This window comes from Chroicocephalus ridibundus, chromosome 4 (assembly GCF_963924245.1).
Source record: "Chroicocephalus ridibundus chromosome 4, bChrRid1.1, whole genome shotgun sequence".
Taxonomy (NCBI): domain Eukaryota; kingdom Metazoa; phylum Chordata; class Aves; order Charadriiformes; family Laridae; genus Chroicocephalus; species Chroicocephalus ridibundus.
Window position 1 is genome coordinate 37,145,292 of NC_086287.1, and position 23,088 is coordinate 37,168,379.

The window sequence follows — 23,088 nt, forward strand, 5'->3', positions numbered from 1 at the left end:
TATATGTATGAGAGAAACTAAGTTTGAAAGATTTAGGGCAAAACTGTTCACTGATTTGGGCTCTCCAATGTAACACACCCAGGACCTGATTTTTCAGAGTACCTTGCTCAGTACTCTGTATGTTCAAGGTACAACTTCCATTAAATTCAGTTGCTTTGATAGTGCTTAGCATTTAGTGCAATGGTGGTCTCAAATGTAAATTCTTAGCAGAAGATATGCAGGATAATCATATTGCTTAATGGTTGGCACCTAATTTAGATGTCTAATTTGTGAGGTTAATCCCCCAAGGCTCTGCTACCATCAACAAAAAGAGGCAGCCCTGCTGTCTCTGGTATGCATCCCTATTTCCTCCCATGTGCTGGCACTTAAATTTATAAGGCTTTTGGTGAGTTGGATTCACAAATTAATTTAGGTGAAAAAAATATTTTTATGGCTTGGGGTTTTTTTTGCATGTTAAGTTTTCAGCTGGGTAGCTGATGTGTCTGACTATGTATGCACACAAATAGCAGGAGCAGTAATACAAGTGCACAGGTATTACTTTGAAACTGGCCAGAGCAGATTGGGATGATTTCTTCAGCCAGCAGCTTATGGCACCTATGTAATTAAATTAGATGGGTGGCACAGAATAATGTGCATGTTGAGTCAAAAAAAGCCACATGGAAAGAAAATTCCATTAAATGACCTCTAAGCTTACATGAAAAGTCCATAACAGAGGCAAAGAGAGAATTCGTATTTCCTGGGCAGCAGTCAAATTACCTTTACACTTATATTTTCTTTCTATAGTTCCTGCTTCATTCACCCAGTACATATTCCAAATTCTGCAACAAATGAGGCTGAGGTCCTACAGAAAACAATCTAATTCATCACACAACTACAGGGTTTTCTCTGTACAGTGAATGAAGCTGAAATCCCTTGGCAAAAAAAGCAGTATACAGTAGTTAATGGTATTTTAAAACATATAGACAAAGAGGGCAAATTGACTTTAAATAATTGAATTTGAAACCAGAAAGGTATTTTCATATAGGCTTCTGTATCCGACTACTGAGAGCTTAAAAAGGCAAACACAAAGTCCAGAAATTTCATCATCATGTGGAACCACAGTGGAGTCAAGTGGCAGGGTAAGAACACTTAGGGCATGTTACCATGTCAGTTATCGAAAATGATTTTTAAATAACTCATCATTTTCAAAAATCATTTACAGCTTGTTACAGAAAATACATAAACATGCGGCTTAGAACCATAAAAGTGGCCCAAGTCCGTTAAAATTGATAGACTTTCAATTGACCATAGATCAGGCCCCATGCACTTAAAGCAGTGTTTTCAAAACACTGTATGAATGCAGACCTTCTGGGTTTTTAAAATTACTTCAACAAGCAAATAAGAATTTTAATGTAAGATATATTGGGTATATTAGTAGTACAGAAAACTCATTGAGGAACACTGAAATGTGCCTCAATGACTTCTGTGATTATGAGGAACAAATCTGAAGTCACAGAAGGAAAACAATGCCTGCCTGCCTTTTTTTAATTAGTATTCTGCTATGTATAATCATTCTATTGCTGTCATGCTCTTCACACTGTTGTGGTGTCAAGCAATCCCATGAACACTTCTAGGGAAAAAAGCAGAAACTTATGGTGACTTATCATCTTGTGAATTGGCAAAACAGTTAATGTTTAACAGTGATGTATAGACCAACTGTTCCTTTTTTTTTTTATTTGTTTGTTTAATACATCCTGAAGATATCATGGTTTGTTTCACAATACAAGCACTTTCAGAAAGTACGTTAAAACCTATGGATATAAATAAGATCATAAATTGAGGGTTCTCCTTGTTTATGAGGTAACAACTGTATCCTGTGGAGGTGTTTATTATACTGGTTACAGATACAGTTGCTACTAAGTTAAGTGGAAGCATGCTCAAGTTTTCCCTATGATTCAAAAATGTCAAACAAGAAGAGCTGAATTTCACAACAAAAAAAAAAAATCACACAAAACATATCAGAAGACTGAAAAATACTTGTAGAAACATGCACCAATGAAGTGGCAATATTACAAGTATTAGAAAACCCTAGCAAGCACTCCAATCAGTTGCAAATGAGATTCTAATCTTACTGTAGTTCCCAATACTAGCATCTACAATCAATAGATTGGAAAATATATCTGACTGCTAGCAGTCTTTGCATTAATTTTGTTACAGAAAGCAACATGGACCAGAGATTGTGTCTATGAAGAAATGTGGTGGTAAAGTAAAAACACAGCTGTAAGGTCATAAAAATCAAATCAAAATTTGCACTTTGTGCCTGAACTGATTCCTCGTAATATCATACCATAATTACCTGGTATCAAAACACAGTGGTTTTAAGCTCTGTGGAGAATAATGAATGGCATTTTAACTCTGAACTTGGCTGTAAATCACACTATGCAATCATCTTAAGCTAATGGTAGACACGTACTACTATCACAGTCAAACTACCAGCTAACACAAAATAAAAAACAGACCAAGGGTCCATTACCTACCGTCCTACACCAACTGCGGACGAGGCTACCTGCAAGTAATGACTGTCATTACTGGAAGGCCTATGCCAAGTGTTTCGCTCTGTCTCCCTGTGTTCATCGTCCCCCTATATCTTATGTGTCCTCTTCCTTTCCTCTCCCCTCCCCCCCCCGCCATTTGTCATTCCCAGTCATTTGGTTTTCCCATAGTTTCTTTCTCTTTAGTTGTCTGTCCTTCTTGGAAGGAAATTTAGTTTATATAATATAAGGACTGGAACCCAATCCCAAGGCAAAAATCAAGAGCAGCTGCCACAGGCAGATACCAAGGAAACAACTTAAGAACAAAGCAAGCACAGTTACTTCCTGAAAATGTTCCCCCAACATTCAACCATTTGCAGCTCTGAGTCTCCCTGAGCCAAAGGTAAATTTAAATTTTTCGTGCATTTTTTTCTTATATATTTCATCCAGTTGCTTACTGAATTTATGCAAACTTCCACCATCTACATCTTAAAACATAGGTGTCCAGAGCTTAATTACACATGGTCTGACATTTGTGTTATATAGTAAAACTACAATGGCAGTTTGATTGCTGGGAAAAAAGTATGCAATGAACTCTTTCTGCCAAGAACATATCTTTTTTTTCTTATTGGAATTTTGAGCATTTCATTGGAATAGTTATGTAGTAACTAATTTAGACAAAGAGTAGCTTATACTTTGCATACAGAACTTCTCATCTATATTTTTCATTTCGCCATTGAAAATGCTTCTTTGCGATGAAAAGCAACAGTTCACATCTTTGAGGGCTGTTACCTCCTTATGACAGCATGATATTAGCTCCTCTTGGTTTCAGTAAACCTTTACCCTGGAAGGTTATTTATTTTTTTAAAAAAAAATAATTTTGAAATCTCCAAAACCTTGTTCCAGTACGAGAGTCTACAAAACATATCCCATTTATATAAAATACATACATGAGATGTTTGTATTTTGGTCCATAGACTAGTAACTTCATACTGCAGTTCTTCTAATCTCTTTCACTTCTGTGCATTGTAGACTGAAGTGTCATTTGATTTGTAAAAAAAAAAAATAAAAAATAATCAAGAACATGTACTAGTGAACAAATGAAGCAAACAGAGATAGAAGTTATAGATAGTAACATTATGTTTTTTTAAAAGACTTTCACTTGAAATTATCCTACGACAAAGACAGCAAGATGGTTTTTGTTGTGTTTTGTTGTTTGGGTTTTTTTTAAGAAGCACTATTGATCGGTTCTAAAGGAGCAGCAGTAGTGGCAGTGAATGACCATTTAATTTTATTATTTTTTAAAAATCTGTTTCAAAAGAAAAAGTCATAATTCTCATATTTGGAAAGATTGGGGAAAATGACCTTTTCTGTGGCCCAAGAAAATTATATCCTTATGGGCCTTTAAAGTGGATATCAGATTGAAAAGAATACCCTCTTCCCTCCCAAACACACATATCTCCTACTATTAAGGATACCACTTGATAGAGCTAAAGAAAATAAAGTATCTTTACACTAAATAATACTCTCCTTTAAAAGAATGCTCTTTTTTCCAATTTCACATATTATTTTTTGATCTCCGAGTAAGGAATGGAATCTGTAGTTTGGCATAGCTTCACTGTATTTTCTTTTACTGTGAGGTAACTAATGAGCTTCAAACAGTTATATTTAGGCCGTAGTACCAGAAATAGCTGTTCCCAGGAAAGCTCCTGGTTCTAAACAAAACTCACTAAAATCCCTATAGGATCAAGTGACAGAGGGTTCATTGGGCATTGTCAATCAATTAGAAAGCAGTCTCACAAATAAATGACTGACTCTGCTGACATAGCCATGCTATTAATTTTTCCTTCAGGTTCCAGATCTTGTACTCTTTCAAGAAACTTTGTAAAGCTTCTGGCTAAGATGTGGAAAAACACTTAAAATGTGATCCTAAAGCTTTCAAGAGAGAAAGCAAGTGAACAGAACCTAAAATCTATGAAAATACAAAATTAAGTTCTCAAGATTTAAAGCAAATTGCATGTATTAAGTGCCTAAAACCTCAAGGTTAGGACTCCAGTAGCCTCTATATAGTTCATGAGTGCAATTAAACTGAAATTAAAGGGAATATTTCTATTTCTCAGTCAAATGCATGGTTAATTCTCTTCATAACCTCTAGTTTTCACATCATGTTGCTTATAAAAGGGCATACCTATCTTCCAAGTTATTCAAAGTCATTAAAAATGCCCAGCAAGGAGACTAAGGCTTGCAACATACTTCCTGATATTTAAGTGATACTTAATAATATAAGTTGCTTATAACTTAAGACCTAACAAACCTAACTAAAGACCTAACACACCTTGAAGTAAATCCAAGCTCAAATGTGGCTGGTTATCTTCTATGGTTTAGCAGAAGCCATTCCTGGAGGTACCTGCACGGCTGCAAGCCAGTAACACTCAGGCCCTGTCAGGACCCCCAGTCCTGCTACTGCTGCATTTATTTTTTCTTTAAATCAGAAGAAACTGTAACTTCAACGTGACTTTTGGAAAGGGCCTCGAAAGTTATCCTTTAAGGCCAGAATACAGCGGGGGGGTCATAACACCCCGTTCTCGGGCAGGCCCCACAGCACATGGCAGAGGCCCAGCACACGCAGGCCGCCGACCCGCTCCGCCTCACGCCGGTCTCCTCAGATCGGAGGCACCGGGGCCGGCGGCGGCCTCCTCCTTCCGCCCTCCCCGACGTGAAAGCAAGAGGCGGCTCGTAAGGCGCAAAAGCGGGCACCTCCTCAGCCATGAGGCGGCCGGCGACCTCCTCCACCCCCGGGCGAGGCAAGAGACCGCCTCTGTGCGAAACCCGGGGGTTACGGGGGTGGCGATGCCCACAAGCAAGCGCCATTTCCCCCCACCCGCTGCGGGGGCTGCCTCCGCGCGCCTCTCGCTCCCCTCCCGCCTGCACGGCTGCGCAGAGCCGAGCGCCGCGGGATGGCGGCTCTCCCCGCCCCGGCCGGGCCGCGGGGCGGAGCTGCGGAAAAGCGGCGGCCGCAACCGTCCCTGACTGCCTCGGTACCAGGCTTGTAGAAAAGGGCGCCCCGGGGTTGCCGCGACCCGACCCGCCCCTCCACCCCCTAGTCACCGGCCTCCTGCTTCTCGCCGAGGCCCGGAGCGGCAGCCCGCCGCCTCCCCCTCCTCCCGCGGCCTCGCGGGCCCGGCGGTGCGAGGCATGAAGCTGAGCAAAGCCCAGTACGATGAAATAGCCCAGTTCCTGGGGCACGTGCAGCCCACCCGGCAGAGCCTGAGGAAGCTGAAGGAGAAATTCCCTAGGTAAGTGCTTCCCGCCCTCCGCGGCCGCTGCCCGGCGCGGGGCGGGCGGCTCGGGCCCCGGGCGGCGGCCTGGGAGCTCGCTGCGGGCGGGCGAGGGGCCGCCGGGGGGGACCGCTCCGCCGGCTCCAGCCGGTGCCCCTCAGTTCCAGGCCCCACACGGTACAAAAATCACTTGGACACGCACACGGTCATCCTGCTGCTGGGAGGAGGGTGCTGCTCGCTCTCTGTGACCTGAGAAGTTGGCACTAAATAAAGAGCGCACCTCCCCCCCCCGCACACACACCCTCCCCGCCACACGTCCGAATAAAAGCTCTCAGGTCCCTTCATGAAGCTCTTAAACACCAAGTAGATCTTCTGACGTGAGGGAAGGATTAAGGCTCAGATTGTTCCTCGGTGGCTGAGACTAAGGGTGGAATCCGACCTGTGGTACCGCTGCCCCTGTGGCTGAGGGAAATGGGGCTTTCTGGACCCATAACTCTCCAGGTGGTGCTGCCCTCCAGTTAAAGGTTGGAAAAGAGGTTATCTACTTATATCTGAGCATTCATTTGCTTCCTCGCCTGAGCTGCATCCAGAATTGTCAAAGACACTTGCAAATGCCCATAGGCTAGCATGGAAAGGTGTACGTCACAGGATGTTCTCCATGCACTGGTCTTCATTGCCAGAATTTGCTTACTACCAACAACAGAGTTGTAAAGGACATGTTGCAAGGTTTTTCTCTTTTTTTCAGGTGTGGGAAAAGGATTACTAGTGCTGAATTGGACAGGAATCCAAACGGATCCTGTGGGGAAAGGAGTGGTGCTGTCTCTAAAATGCACCTGAAAACTGCAGGTTTTAAAGTGATGTGCTTAATTTTGTGAGAGAGAAATAAGTAAAACAGAAAAACATTCCCAGGCTTCCTGAGCAAGCCTTGCTAGTCTTTACCACAAACACAGCTGAGGAAACTGTCTGAAGCTGTATGTAACTTACAGTAAGTAGATGAAGAGCCAACATTAATTTAGGATTTTAAACTGTCCAGTGAAATCTTTTCCTTTTCAGAAAAGCATGTAATGTAGTTAAAAATCAAGCCCTGTTATAGAGATGAAGTGATGCTAAAGCAATGTGGTTGGTTTAGTGAGTGCATCAAGTTGCATTGTTAGGAGCCCAGCTCACCTCGCACAGTAACTGCTGCAACTTGGGAGACCACTTACTGTGACAGCGTATGTCTAAGGAGCTTAGACTTGGCTTTATCATTTTGTTACTAATGAAATTAGAAGCGAGTGCTTGTGGGTATTTGTGCATATGTGCGCACACACATGCACATGTTCTCTTTTGTAGTCTCCTTATAATGCTGTCTTGAAAGAAGGTTACAATTTGGGTTGGTTTGCCAGGTCCATCACTGTATGTAGGAACCCACTTCCAAGGCAGATCCAACAGGCACATGAGTATCTGTAATAGGGAAAATAAGTTTGTCAGAAAACTACCATGCCTTTCTGTTGGTACGTTTTACTTCGCAGTCTGCTTGTTTGATGCTGCAAAAGATCCGTTGACTCCTCAGTTTTGGAACTTGATGACTCCTGAAAAACTACGTACTAATAGCAATGTAGAGTTACCTCAGGAAAAAATAACTTTTTTTCTAAAGCAACTGGCTCAGGTGTGCTGAAAAAGCAGAGACTAGCTATAGTAGTTGCTTCTGTGATTTGCTGGCTTAACATACTGTTATCTTGTTATCCACATTTTGAGATGAGAATGTCCTCTTCTGAATTCCACTTGTAGGCCTCTCCTGAATTTTGTTTGTCCATCCTGGGAGAAGGCTAAAATCTTCTATTTGAATGATGAATGAATTGATACCTTTTTTTAAAAATGTCTGTCTGAAGTATATTTTGCGGAGGTTTTCATGTCACCTTTCCGTGAATGGCTCAGCAACTGATGTTTCTTTGTCATCTTTTTGTTTATTTCTCATAGCGGAGCAGATGCAGAAGACCCTCAGAGAAAGTTTTAAGTAGCAGAACATGTTGGGGTAATTATTTTGAGATGCATTTTAAAAAAAAACCAACAACACTACATTCCAAGGCCACTGCTTGCCTTAGCAAGGAAGATGTATTGAAATAGGTACATATTATAACATGAAGAACAGGCAGTCTCTGTAACTATTATCTTGTAGAAGAAGCCAGATGCAGAGATTTGTAAACTTGTGTGCCATCTTAAGTGCTAAAGGGGAGGCTTTTTCAGTGATGTGTTTCATAACTGTGGAGTAAGTTTGTTATATCTAGAAACTGTGTCATTGCCTTCTAGAACAAGAAGGGTCTGATTGGACTTTTTGCCACTTTTTTGTCTTTATGAAAACTAAAATCAAACAAACAAACTCCCCACCCCAACTTTCTAACTCAGTCTTTTTAAGAAAATATTTCAGAATCTGTCATGGAGCTTGCAGTGTGATGAAGGTGTCCATAACCAGTTTGTCATTATTATATCGTAACAGTTGCTGTTTGAAACTGGAAAGTACTAACATCCATAATAGCTGCTTTCACCTTGCACTTTCAGTCTTTCCCCAGGAAGGATCAGTATTCCACTAGTAATGCAATACATAAATTGACAGTTTTCAAGTATTTCTGGTTCCTACTGCCTCATAAATCTTGAGAGTCTTTGGATTTCTGCATGAATCTGCTCAGGTTTTTTTTTAATACCGTTTTATCTATTGGTTCCTCCCTTGTCTGTTGTGTTTCTTGAAGACTCACAGTTTATCCTTCTTATTTGTATAAAGCATCCTTCACATTTTGTTATGGGCCTGGTCTTGTTCTGCAATTTCTCCCTAAAAGTAATTTGTAATTTCCATAAAACTATTGCCACAATTTAGTCTGTATGGGTGTGCTGTATAGTGGCTGTCAACATGACCTGCAAATCTAAATAATTTTTTAAGAGGGTCATCTGTTCTTACTATTATTGAACTACTTGAGCAGGTGAGATTACTGCTTCAAAAGGGTGTTGCCATGAGATTTATTAATGTCAAATAGTCAAAATTAGACTGCTTCTAATATTCTTTGTAAGTATGTTCACACAAGCATTGAGACTTTTTTTAAAAATTTTTTTACAACCCTGTAACATTACAGACAACGCGGGTTTAGTCAGCTTTACTTAGAATCCAGTTGTTTTGCAAAAATGGACACTCAGGAATCAAATTGCTGTTCTTTTTCTGATAGTACTGCACTTTGTATTCCACGCCTGGCAATTACCAATGTATTTATTTTTTTATTTGTTTGTTTGATTATTCTTAAGGTATTTGTTACATGCTTAGCAGTTGTCTTCTGATGTGTTCATGTTTAACAGCAGGATTTTTGGATGACCTGAGGATTATCAAAATGTAATTTAGAGCATTAAGCATGATAAATCTCTGCCAGTATTGGATGACTGATACATAGTTTCTTTGAGCTTCTTAATGTATACACCACGGGACTGATAATTCTCTATGTTCTGTGTTGTGCTTTTCTAAAGGGTACCACCTTTTCTGCTTTGTTTCTCACCTGAATGTATCTACTTGCTAATAATTTGTGTTTGTCTTTGTAACTTCTGTATTTTATTCTTCTACTTTGTCTTTAGCCATGGGCTCGTGTTGTTCTGTGATACTATTCTTCTCAATGAGACCTAACGTCTAAATTGCATTACCCATTGTAGGGCTAGTTGTAGGAAATGTAGGATATTGCATTAAATAGTAGTTAGGACTGCCTACAAGTAGAATCTTCTGCTTTTACCTGTTTATGGTGACAAGATGTAGGTTAGACCTTTAAACTTTTAACTGTATTCAAAGACTATTTTAACTTGTCAAGAAAAGTCCAGCTTCTAAGGGTTTGATTCATACCCAAGCTGATACTCTAGCACTTCAGTTTAGCTGCTCCTGGGGAAAAAATAATAAATCTCAGTTGTTCTGTATGTGGCAGAAGACAGAGTTTCCCTTCAGGAATTTTTCCTGAAGCTTCTTACCAGTAGAACGTGATTGACAAATGACTGGGCCCTTCTCAAATCTATACTTTGTACATATTTTGCTGCTCTTCTCCGTATCCAGTTCTGATTGAATATTACAGTTTTCTTGATTGAATCTTCCTCTGGTCTCTACCAAGCTTTCTAAGGGTGTAAGGGTTGCTGACCCAATTCATTATGGTATTATCTTGTTTTTTCTTCTGCAGAGTTTTTCCTGGTTTGGTTCTGTTCTGAGTCTTTATGTTTCTTACACTGTGTTGTGTTTGAATTGGGGGTTCCAGAAACTTTCTGACAGTGCAGGTTGGCTCAGTAGCCTTGCATCTTTTAGAGATTCCAAAAACTGTGCTTTTCAAGTTCTTGGACTGAACTGTTGTGAAACATATTTAATACCCTTTAGGAGTGCTGTATTCTTCCACAGCAGAATTAGTGCAGTCTGTACTGTTTCTCTTCCTTACTTAAAGTTGTTAAAGTTAGTGCCTGTAGCCCAACTTCCCTTTCAGTACCTTTGCTTTTATTCCTGTAAAAGAAGCATTCTTTTTTGAGCCTATTTGATTGCAAACTGTGTTTATAGAGGGTTTCAAAGTACTAGGCTTTCAAAGTATTAAAATTTACAGCAGCTGTTCTGTGCAGGTCTTCACTTTTCTTCCATGCATCTATTCAAAGAAGTACTATGCTGTTTGTGTCCATTCTGTGAAAGCTTCCTTCCTAGTGATCAGGAAGACCTTTTCTTACAGCAGAAAGATAAGGGAAGCCGGCATAATGTGAGAGAAGAACTTTTTTTTTTTTCCCCTCCTACCATTTTTTTTCCAGTAAACAAGAGAAAAACGTGACGCTCAGGTTCATATTGATATACTTGATATTCGAGTATGGATATTTGGTTTTAACATATGTAACTTCCTGTTTGATTATTGGAATGCACACAGTCTTTGTTCCTAGAGCATATCAAGTGATGCACGTTCCTCTACATTCATGACCTGTCTTCTTCATTACTTAATATCATTTCAGGTTTTACCCACATTTTCAGTAATTATGTTGCTCTTTCTCCAAATTACTGATAGCTTTATTAAATGACACCAGGCCTGGAAAGCATCCCAGCAAGATTTTTCTTTTAAACAAAACGTGTATCTGCATGGTAATGTCTCACAATGTAAAAAAGTAAATTGGAAAATATAATCTGTTTATTATTTGCTCATTTTTACCACTTTCTCAGTGATAGTTCATAGTAAAACAGAGGCCCTAAAGAAGTTTAAATGTATGGCATCAATGTTATTTCTTTTACCAGCTGCTTAAGACTGAGTTAACATTTTTTTCTTCTTCTTTTCCAGTGTCACTGTTGCCTCCCTTTGTGGTTTTTAGAATTGGGGGTAGATAGGCCTCTGATTTTCCTCTTCCAGACATTTTTTTTTTTTCATTTACAAGGAAATATATTGCTTTTTCATGAATAATTTAATTCTGGCTTTGTGCTGTTGCTTAGATTATCAAGCAGTACAGATAAGCCCAAAATGGTTGTGGTGGGAAACAGGAAGGTAGAATTGCTACAATCTTTAATTTCCCTCCTTTTTTACTCATTTTCGTTTTCCTTTCCATTTCTGTGTTCTGGTACCTGCTTCTAATGGAGCCTGGAGATCGAGTCAGGGTGGAAGGAGAATTCTCTGTCCTCTGCTGTAGTGTTCCTCGGAGCTGCTGTTACCCAGGAAGGGCAATGAAGCTCAAGAGCAGAGGGCAGCGAGCTGTCTACGCTGTCTACGTGGCTTTCAGAGCTCTAGACTCAGGACTCAAGCACAGATACATTAGACAGGGAAATCTTATCTCTGAGCAGGCAGCCTACTGGTGTGCGTGACACTTCAGTTGCACTCTCTTCTGCCTGGAAAGCCTCTCGTCATAGCAATACTGACATCATTCTTGTAACAACTTCTGCTCTCCCTGCTCTTCTGAATAGTTGGTTAATTATTTTGGAAAGCAGAGGAACTAGGGTGGTTTTCTTTACCCTGCAAACACTGATCTAGCACGTCTCATTTAGAAAGTTGCCTCTGTGCTCATGAGTGCTAGAAACTTATTTTTTTTACAAAAAAAGAAAGTATAAAGGCACATTTTAAGCTCTCTCTGCTTTTCTGTATTCTCACTACTTAACAATGAAATAAATTCATGCTTTGCCTATATAAACAACCTCATCAACTTCAGCAGACCAGCTCATGAGAGGAAAAAGAAAAGTGGACGTTAGTAGGAGATGCAGAGACTTGGAGGGAGACGCTAAATGGCTATTGGTGTATTTCCACCCTATTTTGAAGTGGCAAATACTTTGCAGTAGTGTAGTGTGTTTAAATGTTCTGGAGCATATAGCTAGAGCACTTACGAAAACAATAGAATTTTTAAAGTTTGGTATTTCTTTTTTTCTTCTTTTATGTTAGACTTCAGGGTAAACAGTTTTACACTACCATTTGTAAAAACAAACAGTGTCTATTACATGTAGCAAAAGCCTAATGTAATTTAAAATATGCTATGTACTTGAAGCTGCATTTAACCTCACAGGTCGACTGATTGATAATAAGAGATGAGAAAGAGGTCTTGGCTCATTATTTGAAAAGAAAATAAACAATATACAAATTTTCAGAAATTACCTACAATAAAATGTAGCATATTCAAAATAATTTTAAAATAAAATAAAAATTTACTCTACAAAGTAATTATGTGAGCTCTGAACTGATATTGTTCCCTTTGGAAGGATGTCCTCACTATTCCTTTGTAGGAAATTCCCTGTAAGATATTCCAGCTTTGATAGGCTAAACCAGAGGGCAGTACGCATTTTGTGTTTTCACTTAAATGCCAGTGAAAAAGCCTTGAAGAACTTGTAACTGGTTGTATTTGGTATGTCTTGCTAAAAAACTGTTTGCTTATGTTATGACCCTGAATAGGAAGGATATTAATCCTCCCCTGTAATACAAAGTATTGTGTGACAGAAATTAACTAAATCGGCATATAATTCAGAAGAACTTTGTCACCTCCATTATTCATTAGATTAAACATTGAATACTTATTTAAAATCTAGCTATTGGTAGCAGTGGAAGCTTTCAGAGTAGAATGTAAAATATAGTTTTGCTCACTTTTAGGGCTCTCTAGTACCAACAGACAGGATTTAGATAGAAAATTCTTACATTGGCACATTGTAAATTCTAGGTTTTTAGGACATGGCTGCCTTCTGGACTTCTATAGAAAGAGATTGAAACAGTTTTTTTGAGTTGTTTGCATGTTGTCTATTAACTAAAAAGTACATGACATATATAAGCATGTATCGCCATGAAAATTAATTTTGAGGGAAGTCCATTGTAGTTTTCTGTTACAATTTTTATAAGCGTAATCATACTCTTCTTCACAAGCATTCCCGCATATGTTGTCCATCCTAGCAAAATGCAGAGTTATTTTAAAGGTCAGTCTTGAAATTTTGCTTGAAATATGCAACCAAAAATAAGGTTGTACTTTCTAAATTCTTGAGTACTGGTAAGATACTTCTTTCTCCCTCAACCTTTTCCCCTTCCAGTACGGGAAGTGCTACCGTACAGTTCATTTTAGATAAAAAATAATCACCCAGAACAGGACTTAATACACTTGTGAAATTCATTTTGGCTGAGTAAAGAGAAAGCCTGTTTGGCCTTGAGGAATTTATACAAACCACTTAGAAGGCAATCCTATATACTTTGAAGATTTGATGGTGAAATACAATGGTTGGATGGGGCCTCTTAAAGCAGATGTGGAAATTAGTTCCCTATAATTTGAAAATGCATTCTGATTCGGTTGTAGCTGTGTGTTAGCTGCTCTTGTTTAATACAGACAAAAAGAAAGAAAGAGAAAAGAAGAAAAATTAAAAAGGACAGAAAAAGAAAGAAAAAAAGAAAAAAGAGAAAAATATAGACAAGAGGGAAAAGAGAGAAAATGCAAGACAAAAAAAAACGGGGAGAGAAAAAGAAATAAAAAGGGAGAAAAAAGAGAAAAGGAAAAGAAAACAGGAAAAGAGAAAGAAGAAAAAAGATAAAAAGAAAGGGAAAGAAAAAAGGTAAAGAAGGAGAGGAAAAAAGAGAGATAAAGAAAGAGAAAGTAAATCCTGTTATATGTCAAAGCTGGAGGAGTTGTCTTGGTGTACATTACTGTGTTGCTTCATGAAGCTTAATTTGGTTGTACTTGTTGCCACTTCACAAATTCCACAGTTGTGACAATCACCAGTAGGATAAGAATATAAGTCTTGTAGCACTGTTTTTTCTAAGCATTTTGTTTTAAAGCAAGCTTGGTGTCATCAGACAGACCAACAGATGTCTGTAGATTTAAGGGCCAGATTATGGTGGTTGTTAAGGAAGGATGAAGTGGAAGTTTTAACACTGACCATATGTGCATTTTAATTGACTTGTGGATTTTGGGATACCGTTATATTCGTGTTGCTTGTACTTAAGGACAATGATGATAGACATGGTAATTCTTAATTGTATTTCAGAAACAGTTCCACAGTCCATAATTCTTCTGAAGCCTGCAAACAAGTCTAGGCTAGAGTTTTATGAACAAAGAGGATTTGCTACATCAGAGGGGAAAATATTTTATTCATGTGTTATTTTTTGGACAATCATATTCTGGGCTATATTACAATGGCACGATAAATTGCTGAATACACTGTCTGCTGAATATGACCTCACCATGAAAAATTTGATGCATTAGAGTAGGAAAGGTTGGAATATATCAACCTTAGCTGACAAGGGACTTTGAATTTTGACCTAACACAGATGACCTTTGTGTGCAATAAAAGTGAGTTTAATCTCCAGGTCAAGGTTGAGGTGAACGGTAGGGCAACGTGGATTGGTTTGTGCTGGCTGTGGCTGGATCACACCTAGCAAGCACAGAAATCCAAGGTCTTTGCATTTCAGAGTAACCAAATGCTTATTTACCTAGTTTACTCATAGCTGTTGTACCACCTTCAAAAACTGTGCTGTACTGTAGACAGCTAACTCTTCAGCAGCTGTAGGCTAATTCCTTTGAAGCTCAGTGTTTCAGAATAAGAAGCGTGAGGTACGTATATTCTGCTCCTATAGATCATTGAATAGGTAAGCTAAATAAAATTTCTCTTCTAGCATGTAGAAGAAAGACTGTCAAGTATATTGCCTTGCTATGAAAAGGGTGAAATCTAGAAGCTTTATTTCTTTGACAGCTAACCTGTCTTTGGAACATCAGAACTTTATTCCTAAGTGGCTTATGCTTTTAGGAGGAACACAATTAAGAGAGCTCCGATATGTTTCACTAGGCAAATACAAAGAAAATGGGTCCTTTTGAGCACTCCCTTGCTGTAAAAGGTATTTGATCAAAGAAGCTAAGTTACAAAATGTTTTGGAGGTTGTCTAGGTTACATAATAAAGACGTATAGATGAATTTAAATAAAAGATTGTCGTGTTTTATAGTAGTCACAAACAAAATCTGTCTTTTTAACTGGCTGGTGTTCCAGGAGTGCTATTTTACTAACATACTAACAGTACATGCTCTGAATACTTTACACAGATAAGAGTGGTAGCGGTGGTGCTGTTGGAAGGAGGGGGAAGGAGGGAGTTCTCTTTAAATCAGCCAGGAGAAAAAAAAAAAAGTTTGAGACTAATGGAAAGAACCTCTACTCCTTTAATAGAGCCTGCAAAATATATTCTCCAGGACTGATCAGCTCTGAAGGCTCTAGAGGTTTGATGATTGGAATGGCAGGAAATCACGCTTTCAGGACATAACGAATTGACTAGGCCATCCATCATTTGTTAGCATGCGCTGAAACGCTGGGTTTGTGTGCAGAGCTCTGTGATTTAGTAAATACTTGGGAGATGAATAGAGCTTACACACAAGGGAAGATATTGCTGTCCTTCAGCAGCCTTAGACACAGATCCCTGCTGAGAAGGCCGTCTGACAGCAGCTCATCAGTAACTGGCCTGTCACAGTCACTGATGCCCACCAGCCATCCCCAGTATATTAAATGCATTTTTAATATCTGCTTCAGTAGATTTAATGAAGAAAATTTAGTTTCCATACTCTGATCACTGCTTCCTCAAGTGTTTTAAAGCATTGAGTGAAGCACTTCCAAGAAAGGAACTGTGCTGATACCTGGAGGAGTTGATTGAAAATGAAAGTGAAACAGAATGCAAACAGGAATGTTATTGTCCAAGCAGTTTCCTTAAAGCAAAACAAAAACGTTTGGAAAAAGCAGTGATCTTGGAAACCATTGACCCTCTGCAGAGGGACATTATGCAGCAGGCTGTACAGCAGCAGAGATGCAGTGCTGGAAAAGGTGTACGCACAGTGGTTCTGTTTAGCGTGGCTGGGCTTGCCAAAAGGCATAATTGCATTTCCTACACTTTCAGATGTCAGTACTTGAATCAGATCATCGTTCTGTTCCAGCTTTCAGAGGCCTGAGAAGTGAGTGCCTATGAATGGAAGGAAGGGAATAGGTCATGTTTTTAATAACTAACATAGATTTTAGTTTGGGTTTGGCATTTTTCCGAGGGATGCAGTTGGTGAAAATCATTGTAGGGTTCCATGGTATTATTTAAACTGATGTAGGAAACAAATAATAAGACACAATGGAAAATAAAACTGCTATTTTTAAAACTTAGCAGGCTCATTCAGTACTGACATTCTGCTTGTAAGGATTGTATGGAATTATTTTTTTAACTTTGTAGCAAATGATAAGATCCGTTGCTGTCCATATATATAGATAAACTTCATAGTTTGAATTTCCTGGGAACTTTCAGGGAAAACTTCTGGTTACATGAAGGCACATATGTTGGTTTTCATTTTCTAACGAGATTCAGTGCTTACCATATTTACTTCAAGACAGCAAGACAAACAACTCGATTTTGTTGCAAACATCTATTTGAAACATTCACTTCTTGAGCTTTTTTTCCCTCAGGAATCCATTCTGTGTTCACAGAAGAGAAAGCAAGTGCCGAATGAGACCTATAAATTTGATTCTCGTATGTGTCAAAACAGTAATGTATTAAATGCATATTATTATAAAAATTTAAGACGTGTCCTAAACACTTACATTTTTATAACACATGACAATATTAAATAATACATTTTCTTGTTAGCATCTGTTTGCTGTCATTGTTGGCAGGACCTATGATTTATTACTTAAATTAATGACTACAACCATTTTGGTCCTGATATATGCCCCTAAGCTTATCACATCACTTAATAAAATAACATATATGCTTCTATGAGAGTCATTTTTTAATTGTTTATTCCTTTAAGTTCCTGGTAAAAATAATGTATCTCTTTGCAATGTGAAAGTCTCAGAAGCTTGTATTATACTTCAAACTGAGTGAAAAAATGGTAAGGATTAATTTCTGTAGGAATATGGAATACAGTAACTGATCCCACTAAAATTTTCTTCTAAGACAAGCCTAGTAGAGTATTGGTGCCAAAAAAACCAACAGCATTGGAAACAGAGTGGAAAAATACTGCTCTGTTTTCTTCAGATCCAGTGATGGTTAAAAGCCTTGTTCATTTGTTTGTTTGACTAATTGGTACCATACAAGTAGATTTCTAACTCCCATTGGCATGCCAAGATTTCACGCTCTATCATTAGTTTTCAACTTGTATTTCATGGAGTCCTTGTTGTCCATGGACTTCAAATGGAGAATTCAAAGTAAATGAACTTCTTGTCAGCAGGCTTAAATTTGCCAAAGAGGAATCTGTGCCTGTTGTGGGAAAAACATTTTGGTTTGTGAACCCCTTAGGTTGAAAACTTCTGTTTTGTCAGCAACTAAAGCATTTTTGTGTTTTATAGTTTCTTTTCATACATGTTTTCTAAAATTCTAGTATCCATAATGTTTTGAATGAGGTAGTGATGTGAATGGGATACACTATCCCTTCCAGTGCACACTGCAGGATATCCAGTAGCCTGATTGATAGTGACAGTCTCATTGCCTTATGCTGGAGAATTCTTGAACTTCAGTTCCCTGCTTTATCCTTCTCGCCTGAATAGGATATTTAAGCAAGTGTTGCTCTCCATCCAAACTGGCAAAATGGCTTCAATGTGGTGCTGAAGAGGACTTCATTGTTTGTGCGAATCTCCTCTATTTGCATATCTGTATCTATATGCCTGCAAGGTCTTGGAAGCATTGATAGTATTGATTTACAGATACCTCCATAAGCTTCAACACTGAATAAAAATGTCCTAAGATAGCACACATCATTCTTCCACAGAAAACAGAATGTTGTCAAATATTTCTTTGAGTAAGACCCATGTGATAGCAAAGGTAGTCTCTTGTGTATTGCAGCCTGCCTGAAAGCATTTCAAAGACAACATAAAAACTGTGACCAAAAGAGAGGTAATACTCACTTCTGTGACTGAATTTAATGTAAAGGGTCTTTTGGAGTTCCTTATTGTTATTGAGGACCCAGACAGCAGTAAGGACACCACGTATCTGTCTCTATTTCCCTTTGTGGTTGGCTAGGAGGTGGCAGAACTTCTTACCAGGCCACTCTTGGTACTAGTAACGGCCAGTTCGTTATTGCACTTCTGTGGAATGCAGATGTATATTACGAGGCTACAACTGGAGCAAAGTACAATAACTCATAGCCGGAGAGTAAGTGTAGGTTCCTACAAATGAAAAGGCTCTTGAACATAGCCATTTCCAGCATTAACATAAAATGCATGTTGTCAATGCAACTGTCCTTCAGTTTTCAACACAACTGATGAATGTGTCTTCCTAGACAAGTGCATTGTATTGGATACACAAAATATAAAAAGATACAAATAATGCATAAGCTAGATTTCTGTTTCTTACAGAGCTTAAAAAGGAAGATTTGCTTTGACCAATTGGCAGGTACTCCAATAGGCCAAGCAAGTTCCGTTCCAAATACAGTGTTTAATGACCTCATTGCAATGCGTTATCTGACACAGGAATATGTTTTCCTTTATCCTGTTATTAGAAACAGGAGAATTTAATTATTGGCCAAAAAGAGAAGTTGGATTACATTTTTTTATCTCATTTGTATTGTGTTCCTTTGACATCAGTGGTCTGAGAGAGAAAAAGGAAAATGGTCCTTTATGGAATACATGCATGGTTCCAGTCTAAACATTCTTCTAGCCATATCTATCTGTTTGGTATGTCCTCTAACTGCAGAGGGGTTTTTTCCAAACAAATCCCATTGGTTACCCGACTATTATCTGCAAGCTTCGTGCTTACACTTTTTGTATTAATTTACTATTTAGACACAGACCTCACCAGTGACAGGCTATCATTCTTATACATGATTATTTTTGTGGTTTTGAGGTTTCTGGATAGAGAATTTTGTCCATTTATCTGGGTGTAGGTGCTTGCCATTCTAACATTTAAAATCTCAATAATGTAAAAGTATTACTTAAATGTTTCAGCTACTGTGTAGAAATTAATATATTTGTATGTTGACAGGTTTGGGCTGGTCAACATGTTTCACATGCCAATTGTTTGCTTCAGTGGTTTTTTTTTAATTCTTAGCTCTCTAGTCTCTTCATCAAGAAGGTATATATCTCTCTATCAATGGAACTTTGCATTAGTGGATCAGGACGTTTACTGAAATAACCAGTTAAAATTATTAAAATATGCAGTGGAAAGCAACGTGCTTATTTTAATGTGCTTCTGAATATCAAATGCAAATAAAATGGTATATAGACATGGAGCCATTTGTTATATTTTAGTATATGAAGCAATAGCTGTGTAAACCTTAACCTCATAATTTTGCAAGTTCCACTTTGTCATGTAGCTGTAAAAGGTAATCAAAATAAATCATGGAAGATGAAGAAATATTTTCTAGGGCTTTCTGTATGCTTTCAGAAGTGGCGCTTGATCCATGAAATTTTAGTAAGCATATTAAATAATACAATATGATGTGCAACGTGTCAGGTCTGATAAATTATTTTGTATAGGACATTTATACAACATATGGTGAGCTGCTATGTGAACAGCTTAATGACTAAATTATGTTAATCTTTCTTGCCATATTTACTTTTCATTTAAAAAAAGGGCGTTTTCAAATTTTTATTTTACTTTTTTGATCATGAGCAGATACAAGAAAGGTGTAGGTCATCTCCAAGAAGCCGTGACAGTGATCCAAGGTTCCTCAGCTGTGCGGTGTACATAACACAGATGTTGGGAGAGTCATCTGTCAGCTATGCCTCTCCTATGGAGTTAAAGTTCTAGGGGGAAAAGAATTCGACACAGTGCTGTCACTGTTACATTTTCACAATAGAAGAGCATGCAAATATTCAACCTCCTGCTTAGCAGTAGTGCCCTGTCTAATGTCTGTGCTGGTTAGAATAAAAAAATAGTGGGTGCATCTAGGGCTCATAGATCTGACAAAGGTCATGCTATGCTGGGCATTTGAATTGGAAATTGTCTGGACTTAGATTTTATAAAGCTCCCACTGTTGTCGGGGAAAATTTCAGCAGGGTTTTGTCCCTGGAGAGGCCTCTTAGGCCCTTTTCTGTCCTATGAATGAATTTAGATGTGAGGGTTTCTTCTGCCTTAAAACTGTTAAGTTCATTTTGCATACATCCCCAGAGAGAAAAACTGGCAGATGCTTTTGTCTTGGAAGTGTTTAAAAGAAAACTGCAGAACAGGAACAAGGGAGAGAAGGGGCCCTGTGTGGAGTCCCAGAACATTTTGGAAATGGCCAATATGCAGTTTTCATCAGTACTAAGGCGGGGCACAATATGGTGCCTGTAGCTCACTAGGGAATATGAATGTTGATTAAGCATACTCCCAGGCTTTGAAATCCTGAAAGCAGTGTCAGAATAATGGATGTTGAGCAAATGTCAAGCATTTGTTAATTTCTCTGTTATTTGGAGTTTATCTACCATGATCAATCAAATAAACTAGTGCTTCTCTGTTGTGGCATGTGTCATTGATATGGTGATTAGGTGGCTAGAGAGGCCTTCTGCCTTTTTTTTTTTTTTTTTTAATCCAGGTAACAGATCACATATGAACAGCCATAACTTTAAGTTAAAGATTTGTTTGTGGTTGGTTTAGTGGAAAGTGGTGCATTAACAAAATACTTTGGGGTACTGAGAGAAAAAAGCATTTGCAGATCTGCTGTGCTAAAAATTACATTCATGCCTTTTTTTCCGTTATTTGGCCTTAAAGCTTTGCTGTTGTTGGGAAGGGGAAATTACTTCTAAATTAAAGTTGATAGCAGAAACTTTTACTTATTCTTAAAAGGAGAAGTTTGAAAACAAAGGATATCCACCCCAAATTAGTATTAATTTATGGTTTAGTACCCTTCTTCCCTCTAAATCTTTTGGTTTCTATAAACTAGGTCTTGACATCCCTATTTTTGACTGGAAAACATATTCAGATGCCCTTTAGTTAGAAGTGAAGGGGGTGACTCTTTGACTTTTGTAAGAATGCACACTATTTTATAAGAATATATCAGAGAAGTTGTTAGTTACTGACTAACATGCAGAAATGTAAACAGTCCAGTTCAGAAGATTTTTTTTTTTCTCCTATCTTCTCAATTTCCACTGTTTTCTGATGTCCTAGTTCTGCTAATTTGCCACTCTTAGAAGTTAGGTAACATACGAAGACCTGATATTTAAATGCAAAGAACAAATGAAAAATAATCTGGAAGGAGAAAAGGTTCTGTGGCCTTTGCTGCTTTACTATAATACAGAAAGACTTTAAAATGGGAGAGGATAGGGTTGGGATGTTTTCTGTGAGGCCATTTTGAAAGCTGCCTAAAAGATGTTAACAGTCAAATTTCACTGAATTCCAGTGAAGTTTAGTTACCCCCTTCTCATGGATTTTATTTTTTTGCAAAGTCTAGGCCTTATGTGTTTAATGTAAAGTCAGCAATGTATATTTTTATTATTTTTTTGACAACTCCCAGAAATTTAAGAAGTGTCAGTGAGTCGTGCCATATGACTTGCTGCATGTTGGGGTCATCTTCAGTTTATTTTAACATAGAACAAATGTTTGATGTTGAACTAGTTTTCCTTCTTCTTTGGCTTCCACATTTATTTAAAAAGGTCCCCAGGCCCATTCTACCAAGACTGGTCAAATTTTGCTGCTTAATGAAGGTGGTGCTATACGGTGAACCTATTGGCTGTTTACATCAGAGATGATTTTGTTCAGTTAGTGCATGGAATAAGAGTTCTCCTGGAAACCCAATCTTTTCTGTGGCACTGCAGGAAGCAAGGCAGATAGTCATTGTAGGGATTTTCAGAGCAATGCAAAGAACACCAAAAACTAAATCCTTTGGAAAGAGGAGGAAGGGAAAGGAAAATCCTGCTGGTAGGAGTGGAAAAGAAGGTTAGAGAAGTTTTAGGATAGAATAATGTAATATTGTAATCACCTCTTGTCAGATGTTCCCTTCGTATTGCCTGGCAGTTGTAGGTGGACAACTTTTTAAAAAAGAATGCTGGAAGACCACTAGTAAAAAGGAACAGCTGGATTTCCTTCTTAGTGTGTTTGTGCCATCTTTGCAATAGGAAGTAGTGGCTTAAATTAGTTTATTCCCTATATGGCACAGCAAGCTATACCCCTCAGGCTGAAAGTAGACTTTGTAAATATCTGCATATATGGTACAATAACTTACAGGTACAAGACAAAGTACTGTACTGTCGACTAGCTAGATAGACAAGCATTATTATCTTTTTTGGCTTTTGTTTTGTTTTTGAATTGTGAGTGGCTTTAAAATCATAAACTTTTAAATGATAAACTCTGCTTAGGGCTTAAGACTAAAAATCTCAAGGGGACTAGCTATAAATGGATTAATTTCTTGCCTTAAGACTGTACCGTTCCCAAAAATGGAATTTACTTAAAACTACTCTCTGTATCATCCATGTTTGATGGAGCTAAAATTCTTTAAATTATATCCTGTATGGGAAACATTAATAAGATTCTGACTTGTTTAAGGAATTAACAATTTTGATTGGATTACTGGAAGCTTTTTTGACTTAAGGTGTACACTTTTTACCCTGGAGATAGCTATGCAACAGTGTGTGTGCCTGACATGTGATGCATGCAAATGCTAAATACAGTAGCAGCATGAGGCAAGTGTCATTAACAGTAATTTATGTAATGAAAGCCACCTGGCTGTCTTCGTAATTAATTGCTTGTAAATAATAAATTTAAATATAATTTATAGTTTTCTAAATTTGATTATATATTTTTAGGAGCAAATTGTTTAAGGGTGTTTGGGGATTTATTTAGTTTCAAATTGGCACAGATATGCTTTTTACATACAGGCTAATTTTTTAATGTAAAATGAACAGTCTAATTAGCTTCAAATTGCCATTCACTCATAAAAATAGTTTTCCAAAGTTAAATTTAAACATC

General features: G+C 38.1%; 1 protein-coding gene across 2 annotated transcripts in view; it reads left to right on the forward strand.

Moving 5' to 3' along the window:
- The first annotated feature begins 5,248 nt into the window (after positions 1-5,248).
- Positions 5,249-23,088, forward strand: part of CDIN1 (CDAN1 interacting nuclease 1) — a 128,423-nt gene continuing 110,583 nt past the window's right edge. For both annotated transcript variants that reach the window (XM_063331489.1, XM_063331490.1), the window contains exon 1: positions 5,249-5,806. In XM_063331489.1, the coding sequence (XP_063187559.1) occupies positions 5,706-5,806 (101 nt within the window). In that variant the 5' untranslated portion in view covers positions 5,249-5,705. The remainder of the gene's footprint in view (positions 5,807-23,088) is intronic.